Source organism: Crinia signifera, chromosome 9, assembly GCF_055691185.1.
Source record: "Crinia signifera chromosome 9, ASM5569118v1, whole genome shotgun sequence".
In the NCBI taxonomy this organism is placed as follows: domain Eukaryota; kingdom Metazoa; phylum Chordata; class Amphibia; order Anura; family Myobatrachidae; genus Crinia; species Crinia signifera.
This window is the reverse complement of record NC_139225.1, coordinates 149,470,225-149,496,435: the sequence shown is the minus strand read 5'-3', so window position 1 is coordinate 149,496,435 and position 26,211 is coordinate 149,470,225. Positions and strand designations below refer to the sequence as shown.

Genomic DNA, 26,211 nt, shown 5'->3' with positions numbered 1-26,211 from the left:
CTCCCAACATGACCCTCTCCAGGAGGGACAAAATACTCTGTTTCTGGACTTCCCTCGTAATGTATGATTGCCATCACCTGTTTTAAACAGGTAAATTGGTAAGCAAGGGGTTATACCGCAGGTGATGGTAATCATACATTACGAGGGAAGTCCAGAAACAGAGTATTTTGTCCCTCCTGGAGAGGGTCATGTTGGGAGGTATGCTCTGTATATAAATAGGGGAACAATACAACAGCGCGTTCCAATACGTTGCGATGTGTGGTAACCATCTGCACCGTCAATCATTCTGGCTACGTTCCCACACATGGTCCTTGTATCTGTACCAGTAATGAAGGGGAATTTCCCCACCGGCCCATTGTACAGTGACTGTGGCAGTACCGTATTACTGACCAGAACACCTTGGCTTGACCTATGACCTTGCTACCAGGACTCTATCTCATATGTACATATGTTGTATAACTGTTACATGCACCACTGGTTTATCATGGTCATTTCTGGATGAATTGTTTTGTAGTTAGTGATGCTACTATTTTATACCTTTTCTTCAACCTTAATAGGGTCGACCTAATGACCGGATTCCTGATCCACTGCAATATGGGCTGGGGAACATTAATGATCGGTTTGGGACCCCAGACGAGCCCGCTCACGCGCCAACACATACATGCCTTCATGGCTTTGTTATGGCGCCGTGAGGGTTGCCGGGACTTCCCGCACAATACAGGTATGATAGGAAGGTTCAATCTAGCACCCTGCATCTTCCAAAACCCATGAAGTTCCTCTTCCCTGCCAGGGATGTCACTGTCCACTGTGGTGCTTCTATCACAGGCTGGTCTGTATACCAGTGCTGAAATACAGACCATGCTGTGTTAGAAGCAAAACAGCAGAGAGTGACACCACACGCAGGAAAGAGGAACTGCATGGGTTTTATAAGATGCAGGGTGCTAGGATAAACACTATTACAGGGAATATACTCATCCTATGGAATAGTAAGTTACTATATTTTACACTCCCACACATACTGCTGGGCTTCTTCCTACTTCAAAGTGTGACACACGGAGCCGGCCAGGGGCAGCATGGAGGACTCACCGGGGGAAAAGTAACAGGAGGGGCCCATGCTCGAGAGACCTGACCAATCAGGACATAACGTGCACACAACATGCCTGGGCCCATATAAATAGGTTAACACAACCACTAAACTTGATTGTCAGGTGGGTGGATCTTGTCATAGTTTCTATGGAAACAAACCAAGCAGCCATGTTCATCTATGTTCCTGCTCTAATTGAGTAACAATGTATAATGCAGGTGCACAGTCTGGTACCGGACCGTAGAGGAGGGATTGGGCCCAGAGGACCCTGGGGCCCACAGGGAATTTGCCCTGTACCCCTATGGGCTAGTTCAACCCTGGATGCACACTATTGCAAACCGTTACACGCACGCACGCACGCACGCACGCACGCACGCACGCACACACACACACACACACACACACACACAATCAAGTGCCGACAGGAAATAGGCGATCTTGCACAGCCGCTGAACTCGGGGGTCATTAAATTCTGCCTGTTGTCTCAGACACACAACTCACACACAAAGGTACACACACACACACACACACATTTCCAGGTCTGTTTCCCAGCTTCCACTTCTCTTATTCAGACTTGCTCTGAAATAGATAAAAAATAAAATGAATCCCAAATATTCCGTGGATAGCAGATACAATGTTATATACAATATACACGTATCACATATGTAACAGATGCTGCATTGTGTCTGACATCATCATGTAACAGTCTAATCCTGATATTACATGAAGTATTCATTATCCGGCCGTATACCCCAGTGCAGGTACGTTATCCCCTATATATCACCTCTCTATCATTATCTGGCCGTATACCCCAGTGCAGGTACGTTCTCCTCTATATATCATCTCTCTATCATTATCCGGCCGTATACCCCAGTGCTGGTACGTTATCCCCTATATATCACCTCTCTATCATTATCCGTCCGTATACCCCAGTGCAGGTACGTTCTCCTCTATATATCACCTCTCTATCATTATCCGGCCGTATACCCCAGTGCAGGTACGTTATCCCCTATATATCACCTCTCTATCATTATCCGGCCGTATACCCCAGTGCAGGTACGTTATCCCCTATATATCACCTCTCTATCATTATCCGGCCGTATACCCCAGTGCAGGTACGTTATCCCCTATATATCACCTCTCTATCATTATCTGGCCGTATACCCCAGTGCAGGTACGTTCTCCTCTATATATCATCTCTCTATCATTATCCGGCCGTATACCCCAGTGCAGGTACGTTCTCCTCTATATATCACCTCTCTATCATTATCCGGCCGTATACCCCAGTGCAGGTACGTTATCCTCTATATATCACCTCTCTATCATTATCCGGCCGTATACCCCAGTGCAGGTATGTTATCCCCTATATATCACCTCTCTATCATTATCCGGCCGTATACCCAGTGCAGGTACGTTCTCCTCTATATATCACCTCTCTATCATTATCCAGCTGTATACCCCAGTGCAGGTACGTTATCCCCTATATATCACCTCTCTATCATTATCCGGCCGTATACCCCAGTGCAGGTACGTTATCCTCTATATATCATCTCTCTATCATTATCCGCCCGTATAACCCAGTGCAGGTACGTTATCCCCTATATATCACCTCTCTATCATTATCCGGCCGTATACCCCAGTGCAGGTACGTTCTCCCCTATATATCACCTCTCTATCATTATCCGGCCGTATACCCCAGTGCAGGTACGTTCTCCTCTATATATCACCTCTCTATCATTATCCGGACGTATACCCCAGTGCAGGTATGTTATCCTCTATATATCACCTCTCTATCATTATCCGGCCGTATACCCCAGTGCTGGTACGTTATCCCCTATATATCACCTCTCTATCATTATCCGGCCGTATACCCAGTGCAGGTACGTTATCCCCTATATATCACCTCTCTATCATTATCTGGCCGTATACCCCAGTGCAGGTACGTTATCCCCTATATATCACCTCTCTATCATTATCTGGCCGTATACCCCAGTGCAGGTACGTTATCCCCTATATATCACCTCTCTATCATTATCCGGCCGTATACCCCAGTGCAGGTACGTTATCCCCTATATATCACCTCTCTATCATTATCCGGCCGTATACCCCAGTGCAGGTATGTTCTCCTCTATATATCACCTCTCTATCATTATCCGGCCGTATACCCCAGTGCAGGTACGTTATCCTCTATATATCACCTCTCTATCATTATCCGGCCGTATACCCCAGTGCAGGTACGTTATCCCCTATATATCACCAATCTATCATTATCCGGCCGTATACCCCAGTGCAGGTACGTTATCCCCTATATATCACCTCTCTATCATTATCTGGCCGTATACCCCAGTGCAGGTACGTTATCCCCTATATATCACCTCTCTATCATTATCTGGCCGTATACCCCAGTGCAGGTACGTTATCCCCTATATATCACCTCTCTATCATTATCCGGCCGTATACCCCAGTGCAGGTACGTTATCCCCTATATATCACCTCTCTATCATTATCCGGCCGTATACCCCAGTGCAGGTATGTTCTCCTCTATATATCACCTCTCTATCATTATCCGGCCGTATACCCAGTGCAGGTACGTTCTCCTCTATATATCACCTCTCTATCATTATCTGGCCGTATACCCCAGTGCAGGTACGTTCTCCTCTATATATCACCTCTCTATCATTATCCGGCCGTATACCCAGTGCAGGTACGTTATCCTCTATATATCACCTCTCTATCATTATCCGGCCGTATACCCCAGTGCAGGTACGTTATCCCCTATATATCACCTCTCTATCATTATCCGGCCGTATACCCCAGTGCAGGTACGTTCTCCTCTATATATCACCTCTCTATCATTATCCGGCCGTATACCCCAGTGCAGGTACCTTATCCCCTATATATCACCTCTCTATCATTATCCGGCCGTATACCCCAGTGCAGGTACGTTCTCCTCTATATATCACCTCTCTATCATTATCCGGCCGTATACCCCAGTGCAGGTACCTTATCCCCTATATATCACCTCTCTATCATTATCCGGCCGTATACCCCAGTGCGGGTACGTTCTCCTCTATATATCACCTCTCTATCATTATCCGGCCGTATACCCCAGTGCGGGTACGTTCTCCTCTATATATCACCTCTCTATCATTATCCGGCCGTATACCCCAGTGCAGGTACCTTATCCCCTATATATCACCTCTCTATCATTATCCGGCCGTATACCCCAGTGCGGGTACGTTCTCCTCTATATATCACCTCTCTATCATTATCCGGCCGTATACCCCAGTGCGGGTACGTTCTCCTCTATATATCACCCCTCTATCATTATTCGGCCGTATACCCCAGTGCAGGTACGTTCTCCTCTATATATCACCTCTCTATCATTATCCGGCCGTATACCCCAGTGCAGGTACGTTCTCCTCTATATATCACCTCTCTATCATTATCCGGCCGTATACCCCAGTGCAGGTACGTTATCCCCTATATATCACCTCTCTATCATTATCTGGCCGTATACCCAGTGCAGGTACGTTATCCTCTATATATCACCTCTCTATCATTATCCGGCCGTATACCCCAGTGCAGGTACGTTATCCCCTATATATCACCTCTCTATCATTATCCGGCCGTATACCCCAGTGCAGGTACGTTCTCCTCTATATATCACCTCTCTATCATTATCCGGCCGTATCCCCCAGTGCAGGTACGTTATCCCCTATATATCACCTCTCTATCATTATCCGGCCGTATACCCCAGTGCAGGTACGTTCTCCTCTATATATCACCTCTCTATCATAATCCGGCCGTATACCCCAGTGCGGGTACGTTCTCCTCTATATATCACCTCTCTATCATTATCCGGCCGTATACCCCAGTGCAGGTACGTTCTCCTCTATATATCACCTCTCTATCATTATCTGGCCGTATGCCCCAGTGCGGGTACGTTCTCCTCTATATATCACCTCTCTATCATTATCCGGCCGTATGCCCCAGTGCAGGTACGTTCTCCTCTATATATCACCTCTCTATCATTATCCGGCTGTATACCCCAGTGCAGGTACGTTATCCCCTATATATCACCTCTCTATCATTATCCGGCTGTATACCCCAGTGCAGGTACGTTATCCCCTATATATCACCTCTCTATCATTATCCGGCTGTATACCCCAGTGCAGGTACGTTATCCCCTATATATCACCTCTCTATCATTATCCGGCCGTATACCCCAGTGCAGGTACGTTCTCCTCTATATATCGCCTCTCTATCATTATCCGGCCGTATACCCCAGTGCGGGTACGTTCTCCTCTATATATCACCTCTATAACATTATCCGGCCGTATACCCCAGTGCGGGTACGTTCTCCTCTATATATCACCCCTCTATCATTATCTGGCCGTATACCCCAGTGCAGGTACATTATCCTCTATATATCACCTCTCTATCATTATCCGGCCGTATACCCCAGTGCAGGTACGTTCTCCTCTATATATCACCTCTCTGTCATTATCCGCCCGTATACCCAGTGCAGGTACGTTCTCCTCTATATATCACCTCTCTATCATTATCTGGCCGTATACCCCAGTGCAAGTACGTTATCCTCTATATATCACCTCTCTATCATTATCCGGCCGTATACCCCAGTGCAGGTACCTTATCCCCTATATATCACCTCTCTATCATTATCCGGCCGTATCCCCCAGTGCGGGTACGTTCTACTCTATATATCACCTCTCTATCATTATCCGGCCGTATACCCCAGTGCAGGTACGTTCTCCTCTATATATCACCTCTCTATCATTATCCGGCCGTATCCCCCAGTGCAGGTACGTTCTCCTCTATAGATCACCTCGCTATCATTATCCGGCCGTATATCCCAGTGCAGGTACGTTATCCTCTATATATCACCTCTATCATTATCCGGCCGTATACCCCAGTGCAGGTACGTTATCCTCTATATAGCACCTCTCTATCATTATCCGGCCGTATACCCCAGTGCAGGTACGTTATCCCCTATATATCACCTCTCTATCATTATCCGGCCGTATACCCCAGTGCAGGTACGTTATCCCCTATATATCACCTCTCTATCATTATCCGGCCGTATACCCCAGTGCAGGTACGTTATCCTCTATATATCACCTCTCTATCATTATCCGGCCGTATACCCCAGTGCAGGTACGTTCTCCTCTATATATCACCTCTCTGTCATTATCCGGCCGTATACCCCAGTGCAGGTACGTTCTCTATATATCACCTCTCTATTATTATCTGGCTGTATATCCCAGTGCAGGTACGTTCTCCTCTATATATCACCTCTCTATCATTATCCGGCCATATACCCCAGTGCAGGTACGTTCTCCTCTATATATCACCTCTATAACATTATCCGGCCGTATACCCAGTGCAGGTACGTTCTCTATATATCACCTCTCTATCATTATCCGGCCGTATACCCCAGTGCAGGTACCTTATCCCCTATATATCACCTCTCTATCATTATCCGGCCGTATACCCCAGTGCAGGTACGTTCTCCTCTATATATCACCTCTCTATCATTATCCGGCCGTATACCCCAGTGCAGGTACGTTCTCCTCTATATATCACCTCTCTATCATTATCCGGCCGTATACCCCAGTGCAGGTACGTTCTCCTCTATATATCACCTCTCTATCATTATCCGGCCGTATACCCCAGTGCAGGTACGTTCTCCTCTATATATCACCTCTCTATCATTATCCGGCCGTATACCCCAGTGCAGGTACGTTATCCTCTATATATCACCTCTCTATCATTATCCGGCCGTATACCCCAGTGCAGGTACGTTCTCCTCTATATATCACCTCTCTATCATTATCCGGCCGTATACCCCAGTGCAGGTACGTTCTCCTCTATATATCACCTCTCTATCATTATCCGGCCGTATACCCCAGTGCAGGTACGTTCTCCTCTATATATCACCTCTCTATCATTATCCGGCCGTATGCCCCAGTGCAGGTACGTTATCTCCTATATATCACCTCTCTATCATTATCCAGCTGTATACCCCAGTGCGGGTACATATCCCCTATATATCACCTCTCTATCATTATCCGCCCGTATACCCCAGTGCAGGTACCTTATCCCCTATATATCACCTCTCTATCATTATCCGGCCGTATACCCCAGTGCGGATACGTTCTCCTCTATATATCATCTCTCTATCATTATCCGGCCGTATACCCCAGTGCAGGTACGTTCTCCTCTATATATCATCTCTCTATCATTATCCGGCCGTATACCCCAGTGCGGATACGTTCTCCTCCATATATCATCTCTCTATCATTATCCGGCCGTATACCCCAGTGCAGGTACGTTACCCTCTATATATCACCTCTCTATCATTATCCGGCCGTATACCCCAGTGCGGATACGTTCTCCTCCATATATCATCTCTCTATCATTATCCGGCCGTATACCCCAGTGCAGGTACGTTATCCTCTATATATCACCAATCTATCATTATCCGGCCGTATACCCCAGTGCAGGTACGTTCCCCTCTATATATCATCTCTCTATCATTATCCGGCCGTATACCCCAGTGCAGGTACGTTCTCCTCTATATATCACCTCTCTATCATTATCCGGCCGTATACCCCAGTGCAGGTATGTTCTCCTCTATATATCACCTCTCTATCATTATCCGGCCGTATACCCCAGTGCAGGTACGTTCTCCTCTATATATCACCTCTCTATCATTATCCGGCCGTATACCCCAGTGCGGGTACGTTCTCCTCTATATATCACCTCTCTATCATTATCCGGCCGTATACCCCAGTGCGGGTACGTTCTCCCCTATATATCACCTCTCTATCATTATCCGGCCGTATACCCAGTGCAGGTACGTTATCCTCTATAGATCGCCTCTCTTTCATTATCCGGCCGTATACCCCAGTGCAGGTACGTTATCCTCTATATATCACCGCTCTATCATTATCCGGCCGTATACCCCAGTGCAGGTACGTTATCCTCTATATATCACCTCTCTATCATTATCCGGCCGTATACCCCAGTGCAGGTACGTTATCCTCTATATATCGCCTCTCTATCATTATCCGGCCATATACCCCAGTGCAGGTACGTTATCCCCTATATATCACCTCTCTATCATTATCCGGCTGTATACCCCAGTGCAGGTACGTTATCCTCTATATATCACCTCTCTATCATTATCCGGCCGTATACCCAGTGCAGGTACGTTCTCCTCTATATATCACCTCTCTATCATTATCCGGCCGTATACCCCAGTGCAGGTACGTTATCCTCTATATATCATCTCTCTATCATTATCCGGCCGTATACCCCAGTGCGGGTACGTTATCCTCTATATATCAGCTCTCTATCATTATCCGGCCGTATACCCCAGTGCAGGTACGTTATCCCCTATATATTACCTCTCTATCATTATCCGGCCGTATACCCCAGTGCAGGTACGTTATCCCCTATATATCACCTCTCTATCATTATACGGCCGTATACCCCAGTGCAGGTACGTTCTCCTCTATATATCACCTCTCTATCATTATCCGGCCGTATACCCCAGTGCGGGTACGTTCTCCTCTATATATCACCTCTCTATCATTATCCGGCCGTATACCCCAGTGCAGGTACGTTATCCTCTATATATCACCTCTCTATCATTATCCGGCTGTATACCCCAGTGCGGGTACGTTCTCCTCTATATATCACCTCTCTATCATTATCCGGCCGTATACCCCAGTGCAGGTACGTTATCCTCTATATATCACCTCTCTATCATTATCCGGCTGTATACCCCAGTGCAGGTACGTTATCCTCTATATATCACCTCTCTATCATTATCCGGCTGTATACCCCAGTGCAGGTACGTTCTCCTCTATATATTACCTTTTTATCATTATCCAGCTTCGGGCTTCTAAAGAACGACACAGCTGTAACACAGAAACAGGACAGTCAGTACATGTAGCACATGCTAATGTGCACGGGTCACATCGTACATGGAAGCCCTCCATAATCCCCAAACCTTGTGTACCCCACGCTGTGTCACACCTCTGTAAGACACAATGTAACAGACCCTGTGTACCCCACGCTGTGTCACACCCCTGTATGATACAATGTAACAGACCCTGTGTACCCCACGCTGTCACACCTCTGTAAGATACAATGTAACAGACCCTGTGTACCCCACGCTGTCACACCTCTGTAAGATACAATGTAACAGACCCTGTGCACCCCACGCTGTGTCACACCTCTGTATGACATAATGTAACAGACCCTGTGCACCCCACGCTGTGTCACACCCCTATATGATACAATGTAACAGACCCTGTGCACCCCACGCTGTGTCACACCCCTGTATGATACAATGTAACAGACCCTGTGTACCCCACGCTGTCACACCTCTGTAAGATACAATGTAACAGACCCTGTGCACCCCACGCTGTGTCACACCCCTGTATGATACAATGTAACAGACCCTGTGTACCCCACGCTGTCACACCTCTGTAAGATACAATGTAACAGACCCTGTGCACCCCACGCTGTGTCACACCTCTGTATGATACAATGTAACAGACCCTGTGCACCCCACGCTGTGTCACACCTCTGTATGATACAATGTAACAGACCCTGTGTACCCCACGCTGTGTCACACCCCTATATGATACAATGTAACAGACCCTGTGTACCCCACGCTGTGTCACACCTCTGTATGATACAATGTAACAGACCCTGTGCACCCCACGCTGTGTCACACCCCTATATGATACAATGTAACACACCCTGTGTACCCCACGCTGTGTCACACTTCTGTATGATACAATGTAACAGACTCTGTGCACCCCACGCTGTGTCACACCCCTGTATGACACAATGTAACAGACCCTGTGTACCCCACGCTGTGTCACACTTCTGTATGATACAATGCAACAGACGCTGTGTACCCCATGCTATGTCACACCCCTGTATGATACAATGTAACAGACTCTGTGCACCCCACGCTGTGTCACATCCCCTGTATGATACAATGTAACAGACCCTGTGTACCCCACGCTGTGTCACACCTCTGTAAGATACAATGTAACAGACCCTGTGCACCCCACGCTGTGTCACACCTCTGTATGACATAATGTAACAGACCCTGTGCACCCCACGCTGTGTCACACCCCTATATGATACAATGTAACAGACCCTGTGCACCCCACGCTGTGTCACACCCCTGTATGATACAATGTAACAGACCCTGTGTACCCCACGCTGTCACACCTCTGTAAGATACAATGTAACAGACCCTGTGCACCCCACGCTGTGTCACACCCCTGTATGATACAATGTAACAGACCCTGTGTACCCCACGCTGTCACACCTCTGTAAGATACAATGTAACAGACCCTGTGCACCCCACGCTGTGTCACACCTCTGTATGATACAATGTAACAGACCCTGTGCACCCCACGCTGTGTCACACCTCTGTATGATACAATGTAACAGACCCTGTGTACCCCACGCTGTGTCACACCCCTATATGATACAATGTAACAGACCCTGTGTACCCCACGCTGTGTCACACCTCTGTATGATACAATGTAACAGACCCTGTGCACCCCACGCTGTGTCACACCCCTATATGATACAATGTAACACACCCTGTGTACCCCACGCTGTGTCACACTTCTGTATGATACAATGTAACAGACTCTGTGCACCCCACGCTGTGTCACACCCCTGTATGACACAATGTAACAGACCCTGTGTACCCCACGCTGTGTCACACTTCTGTATGATACAATGCAACAGACGCTGTGTACCCCATGCTATGTCACACCCCTGTATGATACAATGTAACAGACTCTGTGCACCCCACGCTGTGTCACATCCCCTGTATGATACAATGTAACAGACCCTGTGTACCCCACGCTGTGTCACACCTCTGTATGATACAATGTAACAGACCCTGTGCACCCCACGCTGTGTCACACCCCTATATGATACAATGTAACAGACCCTGTGCACCCCACGCTGTGTCACACCCCTATATGATACAATGTAACAGACCCTGTGTACCCCACGCTGTGTCACACCCCTGTATGATACAATGTAACAGACCCTGTGTACCCCACGCTGTGTCACACCCCTGTATGATACAATGTAACAGACCCTGTGTATTCCACGCTGTGTCACACCCCCTGTATGATACAATGTAACAGACCCTGTGTACCCCACGCTGTGTCACACCCCCTGTATGATACAATGCAACAGACGCTGTGTACCCCATGCTATGTCACACCCCTGTATGATACAATGTAACAGACCCTGTGTACCCCACGCTGTGTCACATCCCCTGTATGATACATTGTAACAGACCCTGTGTACCCCACGCTGTGTCACACCCCTGTATGATACAATGTAACAGACCCTGTGCACCCCACGCTGTGTCACACCTCTATATGATACAATGTAACAGACCCTGTGCACCCCACGCTGTGTCACACCCCTGTATGATACAATGTAACAGACCCTGTGTACCCCACGCTGTGTCACACCCCTGTATGATACAATGTAACAGACCCTGTGTACCCCACGCTGTGTCACACCCCTATATGATACAATGTAACAGACCCTGTGCACCCCACGCTGTGTCACACCTTTATATGATACAATGTAACAGACCCTGTGTACCCCACGCTGTGTCACACCCCCTGTATGATACAATGTAACAGACCCTGTGTACCCCACGCTGTGTCACACCCCTGAATGATACAATGTAACAGACCCTGTGCACCCCACGCTGTGTCACACCCCTGTATGACACAATGTAACAGACCCTGTGCACCCCACGCTGTGTCACACTTCTGTATGATACAATGCAACAGACGCTGTGTACCCCATGCTATGTCACACCCCTGTATGATACAATGTAACAGACTCTGTGCACCCCACGCTGTGTCACATCCCCTGTATGATACAATGTAACAGACTCTGTGCACCCCACGCTGTGTCACACCCCTATATGATACAATGTAACAGACCCTGTGCACCCCACGCTGTGTCACACCCCTATATGATACAATGTAACAGACCCTGTGTACCCCACGCTGTGTCACACCCCTATATGATACAATGTAACAGACCCTGTGCACCCCACGCTGTGTCACACCCCCTGTATGATACAATGTAACAGACGCTGTGTACCCCACGCTGTGTCACACCCCCTGTATGATACAATGTAACAGACCCTGTGTACCCCACGCTGTGTCACACCCCTGTATGATACAATGTAACAGACTCTGTGCACCCCATGCTATGTCATACCCCTGTATGATACAATGTAACAGACCCTGTGCACCCCATGCTGTGTCACACCTCTATATGATACAATGTAACAGACCCTGTGTACCCCACGCTGTGTCACACCCCTGTATGACATAATGTAACGGACCCTGTGTACCCCACGCTGTGTCACACCCCTATATGATACAATGTAACAGACCCTGTGCACCCCACGCTGTGTCACACCTCTATATGTAACTCATGGCGGCTGGGAATCGGGGAACGCGCCAGCGTACATCGCCACCTGTATGTACATACCTTTCCTATGCAGGTAGCTCAGAAACCCATAGAGGAAGAGTGCGGTCAGAAACAGATACATGTAATCCTCTAGGGATGGTCCCGATACTCCTGAGGAGACAGAGAATAATCATATTGTGTTATTATATCATATACAATATAGTGGGAGAGTTATCCAACATTCTAAGGAGGTCCCGTTGCCCATAGCAACCAACCAGAATGTAGCGATCATCTATCTAGTTCACTGTAATCATACCTCCCAACATGACCCGTTCCAGGAGGGACAAGATGCTCTGTTCCTGGACTTTCAAGTTGACATGAATTTCTGAAGGTTTTTTCTTTCGGTGTGCGGATAACAACGTAAGGAACTTACTGCACTTGTGCTTATTTACCTGCAATTTGGAGGGTTTGGCTGCGTGATACCCCATTTGGCGCGCTGGCATGGCTGATGCGGCAGGAGTAGCGCGCTCCATGTAGACTGTGGTGAGCCGTGATGCGCTGGAACGCCGTGATGCTGTAGGTTCCATCTTGGTTGTGGCCATGGGTGGAGAGTGACGTTCCAGGCAGGAGCGAGGGGTGAGGTTCCCCCGGGAGCTGAACCAGGAAGTCGACGGAGATTTCCAGGGGGTGAAAGTGAGAGATCTCGCAGGAGAGAGTCAGCTCCTCTCCAGGCCGAGCGAAGAGATGGGCCGGCAGCAGGGATACCCGCGGCTTAGCTAGACAGACAAAGGACAGAAGGTTGTGTTACCAAACATGGCTCCTCACCACCTCACCACTCCACCATCCAGGCGATGGCCTACTTCTAGGCTGATGCTATCTGCTATTTACATGGGGTTCCAATAACAACATCCCATCTTCAATAGAACTCCCATCTTAGGTCATAAATCCCATAAAGTAGAGAAAGGTAAAGTACTGGCCAATCAGCCCCTAACTGTCATGTTGATAGCTGTGTTTGAAAAATTACCGTTTTGAGATTCTGTAATAGGTACTATTATTTGGAGAGAGATAAAGTTGTTGTAGATAAAGTACCAACCAGCTCCTAATTGACATTTTTCAAACATGGCCTGTAACATGGCAGTTAGGAGTTGATTGGCTGCTACTTTATCTCCACTTTATCTTTCTCTGAGCCTATGGGGGTTATTCTAGTTCACTCTTTCTGACAAAATCCTTCTTAGATGGACAAAACCATGTGCACTGCAGGTGGGGCAGATGTAACATGTGCAGAGAGAATTAGATTTGGGTGGGGTTTTACTTCAAAGTGAGATCTATGTTGCAGTGTAAAAATAAAGCAGCCAGTATTTACCCTGCACAGAAACAAAATAACTCACCCAAATCTAATTCTCTCTCTCTGCAGTGCACATGGTTTTGTCCATCTAAGAAGGATTTTGTCAGAAAGAGTGAACTAGAATAAGGCCCTTAGTACATAGATCACTTTATCTCTGTCCAAGCTTTGATAATTCTCCCCCGACAGCAGTGAATACAACACAATATACTGACTCCGTTAAGTGGACCATTAAAGGCCTACAAGCGTCCAATAAATGAAAAACATTTTCACTTTACAAAACTTTTGAGAATTACAGAAGCATAAACTTTCCCCCCTCGGACGGGCCTTAAGACTAGTGCAAACAATAATGAAGTGAACAGTTACCACGAAGGTGCTGGGAATGGCGCTACCATTGTCCCGTGTCTGTGCCCATCTCTTACCTATGACCTGCAGCTGGAAGTCTCGCTGTGCCCGGATGTAGGGCAGGTAGACGGTGCAGAGGTAGGTGCCGTGATGGGAAACATTCACCTCCTCCAGTAACAGCGACACATCCCCCTTCCTGTGGGAGGCAGAGAAGTTCATCTGATACCCTGGGAGTTCCACCTCCACTCGGTCCTTCCATCCGTCATATGCGTACAGGACCTTCCCGTCACCCAGAGCACGATGGCGCCATTCCACCGCAAAGCGGGGCTGCTGCCCCCGCCACATGCCGCAGGACAAGGACAGAGGCTTCCCCAGCTGGGCCTTCACGAGGACGGAGGCGGAATCCATGGCTAGGAACACTGAGGGGGACAGGATATAGATCAGCTGCGGGCTGCCCAGCCAGGACAACTCGAGGGGAGACCATTATTCCTATACACAGCCATACACATTGGCCCTTATTCAGATCTGAACGCAGTACAAATTTGTTCTCAAAATGGGCAAAACCATGTGCACTGCAGACGGAAAAATAAATAAACCCCAAACAGTCAGACCAGCAACATCACCTTGAAAAAGCTGATGCAATTCAGCGAAACGCGTCGGTGTTGACCTATACAGATACCCTCTGCCTGGTAACCCATCTCTGGCACGGACTCTGACTACTACTGATATATAGAAAAACCTCAAAGGCGGCTAATAATTGGCAAAATTCAACCCTGATTCCAGCAGATCCAAGGACGTCCCCTGCCTTTCGGGAAGCCCCACAAGGTCTTCATTTCCCACCAGCGGCCATTTACCATCAGTGCACAACCGCATCATAGTGAGGACGTTTTGACCAAAGGTGGAAAACCTGTTTCTCGATCCTTGGTGAGATGCAAAAACACACGCCATATCTTTAAAGCCCTTTAAAAAGAGGACTCCTACAGCCTGATAAGGCCAACCAAAAATCCAGAGAGGGTATCTATTTTAACTCATATGTATTATTCTAAATTGTTGCTAACTTTTAATTATATTTTTTTATTCATTTATAATAAATGTGTCATTTTGGCTTAGTCAATCTTGTAAAAATTAGCGCTGCTTCTCTATTTGTGTGTTTGCATTGCAGGTGGGGCAGATGTAACATATGCAGAGAGAGTTAGATTTAGGTGGGATGTGTTGAAACTGAAATCTAAATTGCAGTGTAAAAATAATGCAGCCAGTATTGGCTCTGCGCATGTGTATCGGCAAAAACACGCATGTGCAGGGCCGCTATGCGAAAGCCTTTGCCGACTGTCACAGTTGCTGAGGCGTACGCACAGAGGGGGTGAACAGGGAGCTGGCGCATGGGGATGCCCAGCGTTTCCAGGGAGTGACAACAAAAACGGTGGGTGCGCCCCTCAAAAAATGCTGGGTGTCCCGATGCAAACGCAGGTGTGGCGAAGTCTGCAGGAGGCAGGCGGCTGAGGACGCCAGGACCCGCCCCATTCTCGGCCACAGCCGAAGCAAATAAGACAGCTCAGACTGATTTTTTTTTTTGCGAACGGGGTAAAAAGAATCGATCGATTGGTCGTACACATCCATTCCCATACTGGTATATATTGTTATTTATATAGCGCCATACGCCGTACTGCTGTACGTAAAGGGGAATAAAATCTGCAGAGTATCCTATCCTGAAGAGCACTGAAATCTAAAAAGTTCCCCCGCACCCTTGTGAGAACAAGTATTGTGGCAGGGATGGTATACTCGTAGTTCACCGGAGGTTAGTGTGGAACGGCAGGATGTCTCCGGTTTAGTACAGCAGAAGGGTTACTTAGATCTAGCCCAGGTTATTTTTAAGATCTGATGTGAATCGTAGTTGGGCTTATCAACAAAATCTGTGGTTTGCTGTGAAATATCTGTTTAGGACAGAGGATCAAAGTTCCCAAAGCCACTTAGTGGCTGGACAATAGGCTTGAGGGTGGGTGGGGTTTAGCTCTGGATTGTTGCACCCGCTTGTGAGGCCTGTGAATTACCTGCTACGCCGGGATCTGTTGCTGCCAAGCTGTAAGAACCTGTATGCGCTATACTTGCTAAAAATCCAGAATGTGATTCTTTCACATTATATTTATCTGATATTCTGGGGAACGGGTTCATTGAGGAGAGTTCAGCGAGTGGGGAAAAATAACAGGGTGAAAATAATTATCTCCCCAACAACTGTTGTAAGCGCAGTAATATCAGCAATTCTTAGGAAAAAGATGATAGCACAAGATACAGATTCTGACTCATATTACAGAGAAATGTCCCCATCCTCTGACAGCCGAGTCAGCAAATAGCCCTGGGACACGTCTGAGAGACCCGACTTCTCTAACCGCTAACTATTAACATTCCCAAATGTTCCCTATTATGGCGGATAGACCTGATATTATAATAAGGGACTGATGATCAATGGCCAGGTGGCAGTTTTGGCTGGATTGGGGAATCAGCACTTAGATATTTAGGGGTCATTACAATCCAAAAGGAGGAGCGAAGCGGATTGGCGGTGAGTGTGCGCGCTAGGTCTTGGTGAATGAATGAATGTGTGAGTTAGTTGAGATCTTATTCTGGGAAGCTGAGAGGTTGATCCGAGGGAAACACGTTGAGCTCCTAATACCCTATAAAGAACTACAATACTCTACATATACCACCACTGAGGATTACAATATGGACTACGGACAATTCAACGTCTTCACTTAAACCAGTCTCCTTAAACATCACAGCCAGAAGGCAATCCGAGGCAGCCCAAGACTCGCAGAAGTCATCCAGGTATACCATCACCCCATCAGAGGAACCTAATTTCCACCTTTGGACTTGTTTCTGGGACTTATGGGCCACCCGGTGTTCACCTGCTGCTAAATTGGAGGCACTACAAAACTCTCATGTCCGTAAGGTAATATATCTCATATAACCTATCATATGAACAGTGCTGACCCCAAAGTGGTAGGTCCTGACCATAGGCGTGAGCACAGGGGGTGCCAGGGGTGCACAGGCACCTCCTAATGACTGGCACCCCCCGCACAATTGCAGCACCTCTAATGACTGTCAGCGACAGTGCCCCCTCCCCCGGCTGGCTAGAAGTACCTGCGCTGGCCTGGCTGCAGTGGCTGGGCTCCTTCAGCACAAGGTTTTTTAAAGGGGGCTTGGCCACGGAGGTCCGTGATTAGGCCACGCCCCTGACATGTCCTGTGCTCTGGTGGAGAGAGTGGAGACGGACTAGTGAAGCTGCAGCCTACCTAGTGAACTGTGGCAGGCTGGCTCCTGGCTGAAGCCTGCAGGTAATGTGTGCAGAGACTGGGGACAAGTGAATAAGGTTGTGTGTGACATATACTGTGAGGGAGTAGTGCGCTGTGTGTGAGAATGAGGGTAAGTGAGGGGAACAAGGGGCCTGATTCAGGATCGTTCACTAAGTAGCAATGGTGCACCCCCTAAGGAAATGGGCTGCGCATGCCTATGGTCCTGACCTTCTCAGCATGGGGTCGCGACTCCATGTTGCTGACCATCAGGCTGATGACTTTTCTAATCCCAGTCAGTGATTCAAGGAGTTTGAAAAGTATTTTAAATGGTCTGTTACTTCAGACTCCTCCCATCACTCTGTGCCCCCACAATGCTGCCATGTATGTGCTGTCTGCTGACTACACATGTGATGCATACCTCCCAACATCTAGTACCTGTGTAGCGGCGCAGTCGTGCGCCGTGATGAAAAAGGGGTGTGGCCTTAACAAATTAGGGGTGTGGTGCATGCAAATAATGTTGTCACCGGCCACACCCCCTTTTACACTTGCTGCAGCGCTGAATAGACGCTGTGCATGCGCTGTGTCTATTCCTTCAGGCTGGGGGGACTCCCAACTCCCCCCCCCCCCCCCCCCCCCCCGCGGGACACTGCTGGCCCTGGGAGGGGGGGCGGGACCGTCCAGAAAAAAAAAACCGGGACGATCCGTGGAAAAACGGGACTGTTGGGAGGTATGTGTGATGTGATGGCCTTCTGCAGTAACTTACTGGGGGTCCTGTAATTATTTTTATTGTCTGATGGGGTCCCCGAGTAAAATATTTTGAGGATCCCTGATATATTGCATCCTAGAAAATGATCGACAGACAGAATCTCTCTTCATTTTAAGAAGCTTTAGTAAATTTATTCCCTCCCTCCCTCCCATGGTTCTAATACCAACATTCTAAAACACAAACACTTGGGGGAACCCATGCACCGTAGGGGTCTTCCATACACTATGAGCGTAGGCAGTCAGCAGGAACTCTGAATCAGGCCCAGTACATCCACATGCACTCCTCCACCAGGTGTCCCTTTAAGCCCATCCGTACCTGCCAAGTGGTCCTTCTGGTCTCCCTGTGGGCCCAGCACGGCACTCACAGATATCTCCTTCTCCCGCGTGGCGGCCAGACTGTACCAGGACTTGCCGAGTGAGGGTGGGCTGCGTTTCTCCTGGGTGAGGGAGTGCACCCAGTCCAGCTCCACCTCCTGCGGCAGGTGATGGGTCAACTCGCAATAAGAGAATTCCGAGGACAGCAGCTTCCCAGAGGGGTCTATATGGGGGGAGAAGTACAGTCAGTGATCACAGGGGTCATATGACGCCGCCGGGGCAGAGAGTACACTGTAATATGCAGTAGGATAGGACAATAATCAGCCACTAATGGATACAATTGTATATCCAAAGCGATTCCTTCTGTGTCCTATACAAAGGACACTGATAAACAACTCAACACTAATAATGTAACTGGTGTGATAATTGGTGGAAACCACAGAAGGAAACTAAAAGAGAATCTCAAAAATACCTGCACAAGACAATCTATTTGGTTTACAGCCTGATTCAGACCTGATGGCTGGGCTGCGAATCGCTGGACGTCACCTGCCCTCCCTCCTAACGGCTGGGTGCCGCCTGCATTTTCCAGGGTAGTCCCAGAAAACCCCGGCGTGCCGCCCACAAACGGCCACCTGCTGTCAATCACCTTGGAGATGGCAAGCCATCGCTGGCTTCGTTCGCAGGGGGACTCCGGGCATGGGCACTGCTTGGTCAAATCAATCACTCCATCGATCGGGTTTGAAGCGGGCCCTAAGTGACTGCATCGCCTCCTTAGTCATAAAACCTTCCATCTACTTACCCAGATGGTTTGGGGGGCCTGGCGAGGGCGGACATTAGGAAGGGAGGGCACAGAGGCTGCTGCTGCTCAGGGACACCTGTCAACCCAGATAAGCTGTAGTATTTTTTTTTATTGGGGGCATCAATACGTCTCCCCAATTTGGCAGCGCCCTCTCCCCTTCAGTACCATGGCCAGTCACAGGCTCCACTGCCATGACAGGTTTAATACAAACTCCTCACACTCACCTAAGAAGCCCTCGCCCAATTTTCTCCCCCACCTCCCCTTACATGTCTGACCTCATTCCCTTCTATACCTACCAAAGACCGCCACCTGTCCTCCCAAGTAATGACCTCAGCACAGTTCAAATAAAAGAGCCACACCCACTCCCAGTGTGTCAGTTTGGAATGGCAGTTGGTGGAAGTGGGTGTGTCTCCCCTGTTTGAATTTTAGACTGTGCTGCAGCCCCCCCCCCCCCTCTGGAGCCGCCACTTGTAACATCCCATCTTCGATAGAACTCCCATCTTAGTAAATAGAACCTTCTGTATCTAATGTCAGATGCTCCTGTGGGGAAATGGAACGTCTAATAATAGCCCTATCTGTGCCATTTGTCAGATCTCACCAGATACGTAGAAGACCAAGGTGCCAGGCTCAGCGGTTTCTGGATAATCTGGTGTCACAGTCAGGTTTTTGGGGTCAGTGAGCCATATTCGTACTGGGGTCTGCTTAATCGAGCGGGGTACGCCGACTTCCTCCACCAGGTGGCAGGCCAGATGTTCAGCACCTAAGACAGGGAAAGCCCCGTGGAGCATGGCAGCTGCAAGTAACCATAACAGTAATGAGAAGGTGGGTGGTGACAAATAAGATACAGTACAATATTGTGACATTCAGGTATCATGTGGTTACAATATTCTGTGCAGATACAGCATATGTTGTGCTGTCCCAATATAGCAGGGGTGGCCAAACCAGTCACTAAACTCTACCAACACAGTCCATGTTTTCCAGGCCACCTGTGGATCTGTAGAATGTGTAGGTTAGGAATGGATGCAGCATGTTTGAAAATGTGACCGTTAGTAATGACTGCACCTGTGCACCAGCTAAGTGGTCTGGGAAATGTGATAATTAGCAATGACTGCACCTGTGCACCAGCTAGGTGGTCTGGGGAATGTGATGGATAGTAATGACTACACCTGTGCACCAGCTAGGTGGTCTGGGGAATGTGACTGATAGTAATGACTACACCTGTGCACCAGCTAGGTGGTCTGGGGAATGTGACGGATAGTAATGACTACACCTGTGCACCAGCTAGGTGGTCTGGGGAATGTGACTGATAGTAATGACTACACCTGTGCACCAGCTAGGTGGTCTGGGGAATGTGACGGATAGTAATGACTACACCTGTGCACCAGCTAGGTGGTCTGGGGAATGTGACTGATAGTAATGACTACACCTGTGCACCAGCTAGGTGGTCTGGGGAATGTGACGGATAGTAATGACTACACCTGTGCACCAGCTAGGTGGTCTGGGGAATGTGACTGATAGTAATGACTACACCTGTGCACCAGCTAGGTGGTCTGGGGAATGTGACGGATAGTAATGACTACACCTGTGCACCAGCTAGGTGGTCTGGGGAATGTGATGGATAGTAATGACTACACCTGTGCACCAGATAGATGGTCTGGGGAATGTGATGGATAGTAATGACTGCACCTGTGCACCAGCTAGGTGATCTGGGGAATGTGACGGATAGTAATGACTACACCTGTGCACCAGCTAGGTGGTCTGGGAGATGTGACAGTTTGTAATGACTACACCTGTGCACCAGCTAGATGGTCTGGGGAATGTGATGGATAGTAATGACTGCACCTGTGCACCAGCTAGGTGGTCTGGGGAATGTGACAGTTAGTAATGACTGCACCTGTGCACCAGCTAGGTGGTCTGGGAAATGTGACATTTAGTAATGACTACACCTGTGCACCAGCTAGGTGGTCTGGGAAATGAGACAGTAAGTAATGACTGCACCTGTGCACCAGCTAGGGGTCTGGGAAATGTGACAGTTAGTAATGACTACACCTGTGTACCAGCTAGGTGGTATTGGATATGTGACATTTAGTAATGACTGCACCTGTGCACCAGCTAGGTGGTCTTGGAAATGTGACATTTAGTAATGACTACACCTGTGTACCAGCTAGGTTGTATTGGATATGTGACATTTAGTAATGACTGCACCTGTGCACCAGCTAGGTGGTCTTGGAAATGTGACATTTAGTAATGACTACACCTGTGTACCAGCTAGATGGTCTGGTAATGTGACTGTTGGTAATGACTACACATGTGCACCAGCTAGATGGTCTGGGGAATGTGATGGATAGTAATGACTGCACCTGTGCACCAGCTAGGTGGTCTGGGGAATGTGACAGTTAGTAATGACTGCACCTGTGCACCAGCTAGGTGGTCTGGGAAATGTGACATTTAGTAATGACTACACCTGTGCACCAGCTAGGTGGTCTGGGAAATGAGACAGTAAGTAATGACTGCACCTGTGCACCAGCTAGGGGTCTGGGAAATGTGACAGTTAGTAATGACTACACCTGTGTACCAGCTAGGTGGTATTGGATATGTGACATTTAGTAATGACTGCACCTGTGCACCAGCTAGGTGGTCTTGGAAATGTGACATTTAGTAATGACTACACCTGTGTACCAGCTAGGTGGTATTGGATATGTGACATTTAGTAATGACTGCACCTGTGCACCAGCTAGGTGGTCTTGGAAATGTGACATTTAGTAATGACTACACCTGTGTACCAGCTAGGTGATTTGAAAAATGTGACAGTTAGTATTGACTGCAGCTGTGCACCAGCTAGATGGTCTAAAAAGTGTGGACTGCTGGTAGATCTCAAGGTCCAGTTTGGCCAGCCCTGGTTTAAAGTATAATTCCTAACCCGCCCCCCTTAGTGCCTAACCCCCACCCCTTCCCTCATGGTCTAATCCTAACCAGCCCTGGAATACTTATGGTTGGGATGCCGACAGTCAAGGATTCTGGTGCTGGCATTGTGAGTGGTGTATTTGCTCTGGTGCCGGGCTTTTGACCAATGTCGGGTTCTGGCGTCCGTATCCTGACTGCCAACATCCCAAACGCCGGGGTGCCGAACACATCCCATTTGTACATTATTCTGTCCCAGTACAAAATTGTTACATTAAACTGAATCAATACAGTACAATATTGCTACTTTGTTCTGTCCCAACACAGTATAATACTGTTACATTATTAGGTCCTAGTACAATATAGTTACCAGATTGTCAAAATGACGGAACAACAATAATGTCATCGGGTTATGTCATTATTCTAATTATATCCGGATAACTTGCAAAGCAATATTTTAACGAGGCTATGATCTACTTTACAATCCGAAGGTACTTTTAATAACAGTTCTGGAAGAACATCACTTAGCAAACAAGGGGTTAATCTGTTGCAGCAGTAGACTGGCATAACTTATGTGCATGTGTCACCTTGGCCCTTATTCTGATCGGTGCGGCCGGATCCGAATATGCGGCCAGCACCGTGCGTCCTAAACCCCGCCTTCCATACGGATCGCCAACTCCGTCCGAACGCGTTAAGAAGCTGTCCGAACGGACCGCACATGTATTTCTCATGAATACACCTCCTCCATCTCAGGGAACCTCCCCCATCATTCGATGGTCGCAGACCATCGAATGCAGGACCGAGTGGCCAGGCAGAGCACACGGGCAGTTCTCCGTGCAAAAGCAGGGATCTGGGCGGGCAGCTGACATCCGGCAATGTCATATGTCCGCCCCCTACACGTGCATCACGGCCGCATTACCATACGTACGCCCAGCGTTTGCATGGGAACGCCCATGAAACGCGGGGTGTAAACATATGGTAATGAACCCAAACAGCCCTTCACGCCCCTCTCCACCCCCTGTTCGTAGTGTACACATTTCATGCGGAATTTGGACGTGCGTCCCGCTCGCACATGCGCAGACACAAAACATCGGCGGCACGAACGCACGCGGATATTACCGCACCAACCAGAATAAGGGCCCTTATCCTGATGGTGAGAGGGCCACGTTATCACAGAGGAGCAATCATCTGCATTTTGTTCCATTTGTGACTTTATTTATCCTATTAAATGCCATTTAATAATGTTCTGTCTTTGTGTTCTTGAAGTGTTGGTCTTGGTTGCAAGAAATTGTTTGGTTTACAGTTAAACTGTGATTAAATTAGGATGTCATGAGAGTAACTGCCGACTTCCGCAGAGTGTCAGATAGATCTTCGTTAGTTTCGGCAGAACCTAATGCTTATTAGTGAATGTGTGATCTTACTCGTTTTTAGACAAAGCCGGGCGGATGCTATGTTGATGAACCCTGTCGTACCCACATATCACACATACACAGCCGAGTCTTGCCTACATACACTTAATATGTAATGAAGAGAAGATATATCTATCCTGCCAGTTCCTTGTTCGAAGCCCTGTGACACCCTTAAAAATTAGTAAAAACTCCACCGCCCACTAGCAAATGGCCCTTGTTTCACCCAACGCCCCCACTAGTAAAGTACAAACACCAACACCCCACAGGTGTCACAACGGGTGTGGGTCATGGGGTCAACTGCATGAAGGTCAATTGGGCTTAGGTCGACGTGTCTACGAACGACAGGGTTGGAATGTCTACACAAACAGGTTGACAATGAGGAGGTTGACATGATTTTTTTGCACAGGCTTTTACTGTCCCGAATGTTGACACCATCAAAGTGTACCGCGTACCGGGGGTGTGGGAGTGCACATCATCCACTATATTGAGCATACACACTAAAGCTGTGTACACACAGGGGCGATAGGGGCTGAAATCACTGGAAATATGGTCGCTGGCGACCATATTGCCAGCGATGGGAGTGTACCCCGGCGATAAATCGCCGGGTGCGCACTCCCGTTTTCTGCCCCGTTCTAATCGCTGGTCGCAGGAGCATGAGCAGCTGATTACCTCTGTGGCACCGCTGGCAGAGGTTCCCTTGCATCAGCGACCATCTCTGATCGCTGATGAAAAGGAGAAACTGAGCAATATATCTCCCCCGTGTGTACGGGGCTTAAGCTATATTATAAAAAATATCGCTCATAAGGGCCAAAATGAGCGACTTTATTTATAATATCGATAGACAGAATGCCAACATGAACGACATCGTGACCCAAGCAAAATGAAAGTAACATGGGTGGAAAGTCCCTGAGCTTAAAAGTCAACAAGAGGCGTTGGATAATCAGTGGGGATGGGGAGAGACAGACATATAATCCCTTTATATACAGTATATAGGGATCTATTCTTTATGTTATAAATGTGATACAAAATGAAGGGATGAGGAACAGACCCCACATAGGGAGACATGAGACAGACTAGTCGGGGAAGGGGGACGAGGCGGAGGCGGCAGAGGGGTGGAAGGAGGGAGTTGGAGGGTTAAAGTAACTGAGAGACGCAGGAGGGAAATAAAGGGGGAACGAGGGACAGACGGGGAACATAGAACTCTGCGTATGTGACTTACCGACTGTAACCACAAGATACAGCTTGTATATAGTGGAAGGAATCATCTTGGTGACTCCAGGTCAGGCCTGCGCGCTGTGCGGCGGTACAGGGCGGTGTGGTCGGTGTGCACCTGTCTCTCTCGTGTCTCTGCCTGTTCTCCCCTCCGAGCTGCAGTCTCTCTCTCTGTGTGTGGCTGCTGTCTCTTCTCTCCCAACTGTAATAGATGTCTCTCTTCTTTCACTTTCACTTTCCAGGCACTGGCAGCCTGAGTTACAGTATCAAGCATCGGGCACAGGCGGGGGTAAATCTACTAAAATGGGAGTTCTATTGCAGTTGGGATGTTGCCCATAGCAACTGATCAGATTCTACTTACTTATTTAGCACCTTCTAGACAGGCATGTCCAACATATGGCCCTCCAGCTGTTGTGAAACTACAAGTCCCATCATGCCTTGCCACAGTTTTGCTATCAGGGAATGCTAAAACGATGGCAAGGCATGCTGGGATGTGTAGTTTCACAACAGCTGGAGGGCCATATGTTGGATATGCCTGTTCTAGAAGATAATGGATAGAATCCGATTGGTTGCTATGGGCAACATCCCAAGCTTTTACTTCAAACAATAGGATGGTGCTAACCCTAAGCAGTGGGAGTACCCGTGTTAGGTCATTTATTGCTTTCTATTTAAAGTGAGAGGAAATGAAGCAGGTACTACAAGGTCCAGCATTCCCAATTCGCCACATCCAGGTGAAAGAATCACCTCATGCAAGCAGCTTCATACCCTCCAACATCTGAAGAGCAAATACCGGTACAAATCCGGAAAGGGGGCGTGGCCACGGATGTAAAGGGGCGTGGCCACACCCCCTTTACTTACAATGGGCAGTCGGAGACCCCAAAAAAGCTACAGGCCATAAATTTGCTATGTTGCCAATGGAAACGTCTGTGTTACACGTAGTAAAGAATCCCCTATATAAGGATTGATTGTAAATGCACAAATCAGCCATTTTAAAAATTGTTAAAGCCCAAACTATTTTTGGGGACAGTCACAATAACATCTGTACTGTTACCCAATATTTATTTGTCTTTTTTTTAGGTTACAGAATAATTTCCCCATTTAAAAAAAAAAAAAAAATCCCACTTTTTTTCCCCAATTGGGCAGCACGAGACTAGTGCGCAAAGGCGCGATGGGTAACAGGGTCAACAAAAGTAAGTCATCAATAGGTCGACATTCAAAATGTCGACACATTT

General features: G+C 48.0%; 1 protein-coding gene across 1 annotated transcript; it reads right to left on the bottom strand.

The window, feature by feature from the left end:
* Window positions 1-151: 151 nt before the first annotated feature.
* TAPBP (TAP binding protein) lies at window positions 152-25,351 on the bottom strand. Its single transcript, XM_083160219.1, has 8 exons — window positions 24,987-25,351; window positions 20,056-20,250; window positions 18,660-18,881; window positions 14,372-14,713; window positions 13,060-13,383; window positions 12,689-12,778; window positions 8,990-9,033; window positions 152-1,663 (listed from the first exon to the last, which is right to left on the bottom strand). Exons 1-8 carry the CDS (start codon window positions 25,030-25,032, stop codon window positions 1,649-1,651), a joined length of 1,278 nt encoding a protein of 425 aa, XP_083016345.1. The 5' UTR covers window positions 25,033-25,351; the 3' UTR covers window positions 152-1,648.
* Window positions 25,352-26,211: the final 860 nt, after the last annotated feature.